We start from the raw sequence: 12667 nt of genomic DNA, 5'->3' as shown, positions 1-12667 counted from the left end.
TCTACCGCTTGTCCCTTTTGGAGCTGCGGGGGGGTGCTGGAGCCTATCTCAGCTGCCTTCGGGCAGAAGGCGGGGTGCACCCTGGACAAGTCGCCCCATCATCACAGTGTTTTCTATACTAATAAAACTTAATTTACTTTTAATGTTAATCAATTATTAAATTATTGTTTTTTAAATTGGCTGTTTGCCACTTGCGCAGTTACATTTTTACTCCAAAAAAATATGCCGCCATCACCACCGGCCAGCTGAGGGATGTCAAACTCATTTATATTATGGGCCACATCACACTTTTGGCTGCCTTCAGGGAGCTGTTTGTAATATCTGAATATTTAAGTATAATTGCTTCATAATATTACACAAATGTTTATGCCACATTTACATTTTCCCACAAATGTAAATGTATTTTAATACCTATTAAAATTGATCCAACACACTACTGTAGTTTATAAATGGTAGGGGCATTGCCATCCTACTCCATATACCTTAGATCAGTGGTTCTCAAATGGGGGTACGTGTACCCCTGGGGGTACTTGAAGGTATGCCAAGGGGTACGTGATATTTTTAAAATGTAAAAATAGAAACAATTCAAAAATCCTTTATAAATATATTTATTGAATAATACTTCAACAAAATATGAAAGTTCATAAACTGGGGAAAAAAATACAACAATGCAATATTTAGTGTTGACAGCTAGATTTTTTTGTGGACATGTTCCATAAATATTGATGTTAAAGATTTGTTTTTTTGTGAAGAAATGTTTAGAATTAAGTTCAATAATCCAAATGGATCTCTATTACAATCCCCAAAGAGGGCACTTTAAGTTGATGATTACTTCTATGTGTAGAAATCTTCATTTATAATTGAATCACCTGTTTATTTTTCAACAAGTTTTTAATTATTTTTATATCTTTTTTTTCCAAATAGTTCAAGAAAGACCATTACAAATGAGCAATATTTTGCACTGTTATTCAATGTAATAAATCAGAAACTGATGACATAGTGCTGTATTTTACTTTATTTCTTTTTTTCAACCAGAATTACTTTGCTCTGATTAGGGGGTACTTGAATTGAAAAAAAATTCAGGGGGCGTACATCACTGAAAAAAGGTTGAGAACCACTGCCTTGGATGTTTAAAATAAAACAAAATTAAATATTTTTTATATATATTCATGTTAACATTTAAGATAGCTAATGAATAGGGCTTCAGTAGACATCTAGCGGCCCTGCGATGAGTTGGCGACTTGTCCAGGGTGTACCCTGCCTTCCGCCCGATTGTAGCTGAGATAGGCACCAGCGCCCCCCGCGAAAATGGATGGATGGATGGATAGACATCTAGCGATTGGCTGCGTTAGCGACCAGCAATTGAATAATGTGCTTATTTCAGCTGGCAATTAGCGCTCTAGTTGACAGCTAGAGCAATTAGCTACGAGTTAGTGATTACGAGTTTGTTCGCAGGTCGCCAGCTGCTGTACTGTATTTCTCATGTATTGTAGATTTGCACAACAACAAAATACCTTTGGATGAGTTCATCTAAACACAATCACAATATTCAATTAAAACAATCACAATTTTCGATCAATTTGAGGGATCTTGGCCTGTAAAATGGAAGACTGATCAGTCATTACCTCCAAATTCTTCAGGACAACCTAAAATCATCAGCCGAGGTTGGGTCTTGGGCACAGTTGGGTGTTCCAACTGGACAATGACCCCAAACACACGTCAAAAGTGGTAAAGGAATGGTTAAATCAGGCTAGAATTAATGTTTTAGAATGGCCTTCCCAATGTCCTGACCTAAACGTGTGGATGATGCTGAAGAAAAAGGTCCACAGAAATCCAACAACATTAGCTGAACTGCACCAATTTTTACAAGAGTAGTGGTCAAAAATTCAACCAGAAGCTTGTGGATGGCTAGCAAAAGTGTCTTATTGCAGTGAAACTTGCTAAGGGACATGAAACCAAATACTAACTTTGATGTATGTATACTTTTGACCCAGCAGATTTGGTCACATTTTCAGTAGACTCATAATTCATAAAAGAACCAAACTTTATGAATGTTTTTTGTGATTAACAAGTATGTGCTCCAATCACTCTATCACAAAAAACATGAGTTGTAGAAATTATTGGAAAGTCAAGACAGCCATTACATTGTTCTTTACAAGTGTATGTAAACTTTTGACCATGACTATATTTTTTATCATTTTCATTGGTTTTATAATATTCTCTTCCGGTCCACTCAACTCTAAAGCCTATCCATTAGGACCAACATAGTAAAGCTAAGTTGATGATATATACCTTCCCTTAAAAAAAAAAAAGTGCTGACTCTACACATGTGCCATTGTGACAGACCTCCAGAGGATATGTGGATGCAAACCTTTATACCTTTGCTTTGCAGGCAGCCAGGCTATCTTTATAGCTTGCAGTAAAGTCATTAATCCTCGATCACACCGTGGCCCCTAGCCCCGAGATGATACAAACGCATATTTCCAACGTCAGGAGACCACGTGTGCTCGTACATAAAACAACAATGGCCTCCCTTTTGTATTCTAGAGGCCCTTGATCAAAGCCAGATGTGGAAATGTGCAGCCTTTTCCCCCTTAAGTGTTCAACATGTGTTCATCACTGGGTTGGATGGCAAATTATCATGAAAAGACACAGAAGTATTATGACCACACCTGCAGAAAAGTTGTTTATTATGCACTCAACTAATTAGCTTGTTTTCTAAAATATACACACATGACCTCATGCAAAGGCATGAGCAAACCTTAGAAACATTTTAAAATGATTGACCTTGGGAAGGGTTCACATTGGGTTATTTTATAACATTTGTTATTCTTAAACCACTAACACATAAACAAGGTTTTTGTTTCATACTTTTGCATATTTGCACAGAAGAAATTGAACAAAATGTCCCGAAAGGCAATAATTTGCATATTTGTGACTATTAACAAAACAATATTCTGATAGGTTGTGTGTTTACTGCAATCTGGATCTACTTTTCAAAGTAATGTTCCATTTTTTTCCTCCTCTGGCTTCTTCCCAGATTACAAAAAGAATATTTACACAAGAAATGAGAGAGGGGGAGGAAGAAACAGGGTAAAAAGTACAACTTTATGTTCCAATCCCTCTCTTTTCTCCACTAATTTGGTCGATGCTCCTGCGGAGTCTTGTGAGTTGATTGATTGATTGAAACTTTTATTAGTAGATTGCACAGTACAGTACATATTCCGTACAATTGACCACTAAATGGTAACACCCGAATAAGTTTTTCAGCTTGTTTAAGTCGGGGTCCACGTTAATCAATTCATGATCACCCTTTATCTTGATGAATTGTGACGCAAACTGGCTTTTTGGAGTGGAATTAATGACAATTGGAGTTCTGTGTGTAAGGGGCCAGACTGAAAGGAACACAAGGAGGAGGCTCAAATTTCTTTGGCCTAATATTTCTGCTTCCCACTGCTGCCTTCAGGGTCTATGTAAAAATCTGAATTGTGAAAACTCACAGTTGGGAGCTAATTTAGTTTAACATGTGTTTATTTATTTTAACAAAAAATATACAGATATTTAAATGCTGTGTGTGAGATATGAGTGTTGTTTTTTTGGTTCGAATGGCAAAATACATTTAATTACAGCTGTGGTGACGAAATGTGTTTAACGAGTGTCCTTAAAGGCAGCATATGGCAGTCCAGAGAGGATGCAGCCCAGAACAACGGACAAGTACAGTTGTGGGTCCAGACTGACAAACCCACCTAAATAGTCTTAAATTCTTGATTTTCTTAATCCAGAACCAACCCGCTCTTCACTTGGTTCCGAACCCAACCGGACGAAGACTTCCAAACGTGGCTTTTGGACAATGGATTCTCACGTCCTCAACATCCGCATGAATCACAAGCTCCAACCGGGCATCGGCTTCGGTTCTGGGCCGACAGGGACCCTCCGCTCGTCGTCTCTCCGGCCCGGCGTCACGGTGCCTATCCCGCCGCTCCTGTCCTCCCCGGCCTCCCTCGCCGTCTCCTCGGGGCCTCCGCCGCCGCCGCCGCCGCTGCAGCTCCACAGCCTCTACGGCGGAGTCGTCGGAGTTGGAGCCGGCCTGGGTCCCTCCGTCCCCGGCCAATATAACCCCGGGAACCCGGCGGTGCTGAAGGAGGCGGTGGAGGCTGTGGTCCGCAGCTTCGCCAAACACACTCAGGGCTACGGGAGAGGTAAGAACCTTTTTAATTCACCGACACTTTTTGACACTTTCAGCGGCGCGCGTCTGTTTGTTTGGAAATGGATCATAAACACGAGCAACATTCCTTCACGTCTCGCATCAAACTATGCTCATGTTTTTTTCGCACTCTAAAAAAAAGTTGAATTACAGCACATCTCACTGATTAGTGTAACATTTGCTTCAGTCCAATTCATTATAGGATTAAGTACCGTACCAAATCTTATAAGAAGGGATTACATTTAAGATCAGTAGACTTTTATTTCATTTCAAACAACTTTGCCAACTGTACTGGCACTGCACAAATAGTACATTGACTCTGAGGTGGAAAAAGTGCATTAATACAAGACAAATGTGTAAGTAAGCAACTTAAAACTCAACACTTTACACTGCTAAAATTCAACTCTATTTTATAGGTAAAATCAACGCCCTGCAATATACAGACCCCGTTTCCATATGAGTTGGGGAATTGTGTTAGATGTAAATATAAACGGAAGAAAAGTGCTATATAAATATAATTCACTTCACTTCAATACAATTATTACCAAATCCCTTTTAACCCATATTCAAATGAATGCACTACAAAGACAAGATATTTGATGTTCAAACTATTTTTTTTTTTGCAAATAATAATTGACTTAGAACTTCATGGCTGCAACGCATGCCAAAGTAGTCGGGAAAGGGGATGTTCACCAGTGTGTTACATCACCTTTTCTTTTAACAACACTCAATAAATGTTTGGGAACTGAGGAAACGTAATTGTTGAAGTTTCGAAAGTGGAATTTTTTCCCATTCTTGTTTTATGTAGAGCTTCAGTCGTTCAATAGTCCTGGGTCTCCGCTGTTGTATTTTACGCTTTATAATGCGCCACACATTTTTGATGGGAGACAGGTCTGGACTGCAGGCGGGCCATGAAAGTACCCGCACTCTTTTTTTACGAAGCCACGCTGTTATAACACTTGTCTTGCTGAATAAGCAGGGGCGTCCATGATAATTTGCTTGGATGACAACTTATGTTGCCCCAAAACCTGTATGGACCTTTTAGCACTAATGGTTCCTTCACAGATGTGTAAGTTACCCATGCCTTGGGCACTAATACACCCCCATGCCATCACAGATGCTGGCTTTTGAACCTTGCGCCTATAACAATCCGAATTGTTATTTTCCTCTTTTTTCTGGAGGACACCACGTCCTCTGTTTCCAAATATAATTTGAAATGTAGACTCGTCAGACCACAGAACACCTTTCCACTTTGCATCAGTCCATCTTAGGTGAGCTCGGGCCCAGCCAAGCCGGCAGCGTTTCAGGATATTGTTGATAAATGGGTTTGGCTTTGTATAGTATAGTTTTAACTTGCACTTACAGATGTAGAGACCAACTGTAGTTACTGACAGTGGTTTTATGAAGTGTCCCTGAGCCCATGTGATGATATCCTTTACACACTGTCGGTTTTTGATGCGGTACCGCCTGAGGGATCAAAAGTCCGTAATATCATCACTTACGTGCAGTGATTCCTCCAGATTCTCTGAACTTTTTGATGATTTTATGGACCGTAGATGGTAAAATCCCTAAATTCCTTGCAATAGCTCGTTGAGAAATGTTGCTCTAAAACTGTTCGACAATTTGCTTACAAAGTGGTGACCCTCACCCCACCCTTGTTTGTGAATTACTTAGCATTTTATGGCAGCTGCTTTTATACCCAATCATGGCACCCAACTGTTCCAAATTAGCCTGCACACCTGTGGGATGTTTCATGTAAGTGTTTGATGAGCATTACTCAACTTTATCAGTATTTATTGCCACCTTTCCCAACTTCTTTGTCACGTGTTGCTGGCATCAAATTCTAAAGTTAATGATTATTTGCACAAAAAAAAGGTGTATCAGTTTGAACATCAAATATGTTGTCTTTGTAGCATATTCAACTGTATATGGGTTGAAAATTATTTGCAAATCATTGTATTACGTTTATATTTCCATCTTACACAATTTCCCGACTCATTTGGAAACGGGGTTTGTATGTAACTATTGTTTATAAAAACATATTTTTTACCATGTGATACCAATATTGGAGCCTACAGTATTTGCCGAAAGCAATATTAATCCAAAACGATATCAATACATACTTTTATTATTGTATGGTGTGGAATGTTAAACGCTTTATCAAATGAATTAATCCAGGTTGATATGAAAAACACTAATACATGACAATGCTTTTGAAGTTGGTTTTGGTGAAGCATAGGGGTTACAATAATTAATTAAATTAGGGTCAGTTGATGGCAGCACGGTGGAACAGGGGTTAGTACGTGTGCCTCACAATACGAAGGTCCTGGGTTATGTCTGTGTGGAGTTTGCATGTGACTGCAAACTCCAAAGACATGCACTTGGGAATAGGTTGATTGGAAACACTAAATTGGCCCTAGTGTGTGAATATAAGTGAGATGCGGGGGCGACTTGTCCAGGGTGTACACCGCCTTCCACCCATGTGCTGCTGGGATAGGCTCCACCACCCCCTGAGACCCCATTAGGACAAGCGGTAGAAAATGGATTGATGGATGAATGATGTGGACACTTTTGTTACTGGATACTTTTTAATACCCTTCTGCCTCAGAGACTACTGCATCTGTAAGTGATATGCAACGAATTATTTGATATTTGTTTATATTAACAATGAACGGCAATAGTATTCAACTAAGGATACGTATTACGTATGTCTAGCTTGTGTGCTTTGTAAATGACTAAAATACAAAAAAGACCAACCTTGTGTGCTTTTTGGAGGACATTTAGGTGTTAACAGGCTGGCCATTTTTGCACAAGTAACGCACTGCAGGACTGTAGTGCTTATATCACAAATGTTTTTTTTTTGCTGATATCAATATTGGGTCGGGACACGCTTGATATTATACTTGTAAAGGCAGCATTTTAGGTACATTTTGTGAATTGCATTGTTTAACGTGGACCCCACTTAAACTAGTTGAAAAACGTATTCGGGTGTTAGCATTTAGTGGTCAATTGTAAGGAATTTGTACTGTACTGTGCAATCTACTAATAAAAGTTTCAATCAATCAATCAAAAGTAGTGGCGTAGAGCAAAACCAGACCAAAAAAGAAAAAAAGCAAATAAGCCTAAGCGCATAGAGAAGTGTGGCTAATGTTGTGTTGGGTGAATTCAATACATTTGGGCTAGGAAAATATGTTTTTAAGATTCCATGATATATAGCCTTGTTATCTTCAGAATAGATAATTTCTGTAAACAATGCTCTTTACTTACAGGCCATTTGTTTAAAATAAAAACACTGGGCCTCACAGAGACATTCTTTAAAAATTATTAGAACAATGTGTTCATTATTATTGTGCCTCACAGTGGTGTAAGAACTGATTTGACCCTCTTGACTAAATTTAAATCAAATCAGTCAAACCATTATTGTACAAACTATAACCATTATTGTACAGATACCTACAAATTCCATCACAACAGAGCATTATTACAGTTATAAAGGTAGATTTTTGGATTCATCTTGTGCATTGGGACATCTTTATTTGTGCGTGTATCCAATGGTGTAAATAGTGAGTGTTTTTAAGGGTCAATGATATGAAATTATAAATGATTTGTGCACATTTATTTTGTTTTGTAAGGTTAATTTGTGTCTATATTATTAAAGCTTTTTTGAATACTGAATTTATAGAACTGAATTGTTTGTTTAAAAATTTGAAAATTACATTTTTTTACATCAAATTATGCAAACAATTTAATTAAATAATGTGTGGTTAAAAATTCAGTTTGTTAAAATGCAATGCTCTAAAATTCTGTGCAAAAAAATCAGTGCAGAAAAAAATGCAGTGCAGAATATTGGTTGCTTCAACAAAAGGAAGGAATATTTCTGCACTAAATTTTTCAGACTTTACACAGATGTTTTAGACACCCAAATTTGTATCCAATTAAATTGTCAGCATAATTTGAGTCTACGAAATCAGGGTAAAAAATATTACTGCAGAAATACAGTATACCATATATATTTTTAAATAAGAGCAACACAAATTTCTGTACTAAACTGTTTTTTGCTGACAATTTAATTGAATAAAGATTGTGAGCAAAAATAATGTGTTTGAATAGTGTTCGAAAATTCAGTGCATAAATATTGGTTGTTTAAAAAAAAAAAAGCAACAAACAAAAAAATGTGGATGCAAACAAGTCAGGTACATAAATGCCGTTTCCAAAAACATTTTTGCAATAAAGACACAAATTAACCTCCATAGTTTTGCTTGAATCAAACAATAACAATATTAGGATTGTAGGTGAGCTTTGTAGTGAATATATTTTTGATCTATTCGAAGCAATACAGTTGTCACTATGATGTCAGAGAAGTATTCATTCTACAAAATGCTCATTATCTTAGTTTGCGGGGCATAATGAACTGTGCAGAATGAAATGTACTGGCATAGTTGTGAATCCTTAATAACCCGAAGAACTCGGATGTGGCTGATCATCCTAAGGCCAAGTCAATAAAGAATTGGTCGCTGCGTCATGATTTACTGTGTGAGAACACAAATGTTTACTCAGCCAAGCTCAGAAGCAGGCCGCCCACGTTGGCCGCTATCTCCTCCTTGGACCCGTCCAAAACCACTTTATGGCTCTTTTTTTTGCTGCCTGTTCAATAAACGTGGACGTGCTCCACCCTCCATGAAGCTTCTCTCCTGTTTCTGCAGTCAACGTAGTGGAGGCCCTGCAGGAGTTCTGGCAGATGAAGCTCAGCCGAGGCGCCGACCTACGCAACGGAGCGCTGGTTGTTTACGAAATGGTGCCGTCCAACAGCCCGCCGTATGTCTGCTACGTGAGCCTCCCGGGAGGCAGCTGCTTCGGAAGCTTCCAAGTATGACATCTGCACTAATGCTTAACTCGGCCCCTTGTTTCATGAGCAAACACTCTTGAAATGCAACTCTCATCCTTTTTTTTTCTCCTCTCTTTAACAGTTCTGTCCCACCAAGGCTGAAGCCAGGCGCAGCGCAGCCAAAATCGCCCTCATGAACTCTGTTTTTAACGAACACCCATCCCGACGCATCACAGACGAATTCATAGAGAAGAGCGTCAGCGAGGCTTTGGCGTCCTTCAACGTAATTGACTGTCTCACTCCATGCTCATATAAATAATATTGGCAGTTCTCTTTTATAGTGGCCCTACCTGTGGGTTAAGGGGAAAATGGTTTGGAAGACCTGCTCGCCGACAAAGATGCTAACGTCACAGCATAAGAATGTGATCTGTTATATGACGCGTAGCAACCAGTAGAATTCCCAATTTTTTCTCGCTAAAGTAATGTTTTTCGATGTCCATATAAAAGCGCCAACATTAATGAGATCGGTAGGTCGTGAGTTCAAACCCCAGCCGAGTCATACCAAAAACTATAAAAATGGGACCCATTACCGCCCTGCTTGACACTCAGCATCAAGGGTTGGAATTGGGGGTAAAATCACCAAAAATTATTCCCGGGCGCGGCCACCGCTGCTGCTCACTGCTCCTCCCACTTCCCAGGGGGTGATCAAGGGTGATGGGTCAAATGCAGAGAATAATTTTGCCACACCTAGTGTGTATGTGACAATCATTGGTACTTTAACTTTAACTTTAAAACAATGCGTAGTGTAGCCAAGTACATCTAGCTGTGGCCGCAGAAACTCTTAAATCGCACCCAATTTAAGCCTAATTTGGAATTGTCCTTCCCCCTCCCCTCTCTTACTTGTCCCTCGCCCTTGGCTCTAGCATCTAGTACCATGGCGGAGTATTGCAAATACTCCTCTATGCATACGGACGTCGATCGAGTCGCTGTTTGCCAGCAGTGACGTAAGGCAGATGCGATAAATGTTTGTTTACTTTAAAGATGCCGTCACATGTGATGTTCGGCTTTGCTTGTGCTTTTTTATAATTTTTTTCGCCTGTCTTTATTAAGAAGAAGACTGTTTAGAAGACAACGTTTTGGCGAATTATGCAAGTGCTAACTATGTGGTATGTAAAATACAAACCCCGTTTCCATATGAGTTGGGAAATTGTGTTAGATGTAAATATAAACGGAATACAATGATTTGCAAATCCTTTTCAACCCATATTCAATTGAATGCACTACAAAGACAAGATAATTGATGTTCAAACTCATAAACTTGTATTTTTTTTGCAAATAATTATCTTAGAATTTCATGGCATCAACACGTGCCAAAGTAGTTGGGAAGGTAATGTTCACCACTGTTACATCACCTTTTCTTTTAACAATCAATAAACGTTTGGGAACTGAGGAAACTAATTGTTGAAGCTTTGATAGTGGAATTCTTTCCCATTCTTGTTTTATGTAGAGCTTCAGTTGTTCAATGGTCCGGGGTCTCCGCTGTCGTATTTTACGCTTCATAATGCACATTTTCGATGGGAGACAGGTCTGGACTGCAGGCGGGCCAGGAATGTACCCGCACTCTTGTTTTTACGAAGCCACGCTGTCGTAACACGTGCTAAATGTGGCTTGGCATTGTCTTGCTGAAATAAGCAGGGGCGTCCATGAAAAAGACGGCGCTTAAATGGCAGCATATGTTGTTCCAAAACCTGTATGTACCTTTCAGCATTAATGGTGCCTTCACAGATGTGTAAGTTACCCATGTCTTTGGCACTAATGCACCCCCATACCATCACAGATGCTGGCTTTTGAACTTTGCGTCGATAACAGTCTGGATGGTTCGCTTCCCCTTTGGTCCGGATGATACGATGTCAAATATTTCCAAAAACAATTTGAATTGTGGACTCGTCAGACCACAGAACACTTTTCCACTTTGCATCACTCCATCTTATATGATCTCGGGCCCATAGAAGCCGGCTGCGTTTCTGGATGTTGATAAATGGCTGTCGCTTTGCATAGTAGAGCTTTAACTTTCACTTACAGATGAAGTGACAAACTGTATTTAGTGACAGTGGTTTTCTGAAGTTTTCCTGAGCCCAAGTGGTGATATCCTTTAGAGATTGATGTCTGTTTTTGATACAGTGCCGTCTGAAGGATCAAAGGTCTCAGTCATTCAATGTTGGTTTCCGGCCATGCCGCTTTTGTGGAGTGAGCAGATTCTCTGAACCTTTTGATGATATTATGGACCGTAGATGTTGAAATCCCTACATTTCTTGCAATTGCACTCTTGTGAAAGACAGAATTTTTTGGGAAGCTGTTTTTGTACCCAATCATGGCACCAACCTGTTCCCAATTAGCCTGCACACTTGTGGGATGTTCCAAATAAGTGTTTGATGAGCATTCCTCAACTTTATCAGTATTTATTGCCACCGTTTCCAACTTCTTTGTCACGTGTTGCTGGCATCAAATTCTAAAGTTAATGATTATTTGTAAAAAATATATTTTTATCAGTTTGAACATCAAGTATGTTGTCTTTGTAGCATATTCAACTGAATATGGGTTGAAAATGATTGGCAAATCATAGTATTCTGTTTATATTTACACCTAACACAATTTCCCAACTCATAAGGAAACGGGTTTGTATGTTTGTGTATTTCCCTTCGAAGCCAATATTTATGTGAAAGCAAAGATTTAAAGTCTGACTAAACCACCAGTGTCATTAATTATGAAAATAATTATTTATGCTTATTTAGATTTGTACGCTTCTCTGGGTTTCTCGTCTGCCATCTTTTTCCTCTCACTTGATCGTGTAGGGAGGTCTACAAGTTAACTTTGCTTGGAGGGAGGTACTTTGCCCTTTTGGTTGACGTAAACGCATAAACCAAGAAGAGTGCAAAAACAAGGGCTAAAGAGGGGTATTCGAATTGAGCTTAAGTCTAAGTCTCATCCACTTAGACATGCCCACGCTCATGACGACAGAAGAGAAGTGTGTCTAAATAGGAAGTGAAGCTGGAGAGAATACGTAACACTGAAATCAGAAAAAAATACTGCATAAGTTAGGGTTAGGGCTTCATAATCAGCTGAAAAAGTAATCCTTTCAACCAAAATAATAACAACCATAGGGGGTTGCATTAGCCATCTTGGATCATGTTACAAATTAAGTGTCCACTTTCACTTTAGCACGTCTTTCAGACATGGTTCACATCCATTGTCGTCCTCGCTGTGAGTGCAACTTCACCTGAATTTCCACTGAATCTGAAACGACCACGGACCGGCATCACCGCGTTCTGTTGTCGCTCCGTCGTGCAGCAAAAAGCGCTGACTTTTAAGAGATCTTGCGAATGTGCATAATCAAGTGATAGGGGAAGGAGTAACAAAGCCACCCACAAAGAGTTTATTCTGTCCTTCCAGAGCAGCCACCCAGAGTTTATTCTGTCCTTCCAGAGCAGCAGAAGAAAATAAATTTGGTCCTGCCTTGATAAACTACCTTGTTTTTTGTACAAAGCAACAATACAACTTACAACTAACACCATCGGTGTGACCGGTTGTATGACACGTAGCAACGAAGTAGCGTCTTTATGATCGTGAGTTATTTAGTG

The 12667-nt window shown here is 39.3% G+C and overlaps 1 protein-coding gene across 1 annotated transcript in view; it reads left to right on the top strand.

The window, feature by feature from the left end:
* Positions 1-3653: 3653 nt before the first annotated feature.
* lix1l (limb and CNS expressed 1 like) overlaps positions 3654-12667 on the top strand; it is a 15344-nt gene continuing 6330 nt past the window's right edge. The window contains exons 1-3 of the mRNA XM_061908586.1: positions 3654-4199; positions 8908-9071; positions 9172-9312. Of these exons, the coding sequence (XP_061764570.1) occupies positions 3851-4199; positions 8908-9071; positions 9172-9312 (654 nt within the window). The 5' untranslated portion in view covers positions 3654-3850. The remainder of the gene's footprint in view (positions 4200-8907; positions 9072-9171; positions 9313-12667) is intronic.

Source organism: Nerophis ophidion, linkage group LG08 (assembly GCF_033978795.1).
Source record: "Nerophis ophidion isolate RoL-2023_Sa linkage group LG08, RoL_Noph_v1.0, whole genome shotgun sequence".
NCBI lineage: Eukaryota > Metazoa > Chordata > Actinopteri > Syngnathiformes > Syngnathidae > Nerophis > Nerophis ophidion.
This window is presented reverse-complemented; position numbering and strand designations above follow the sequence as displayed.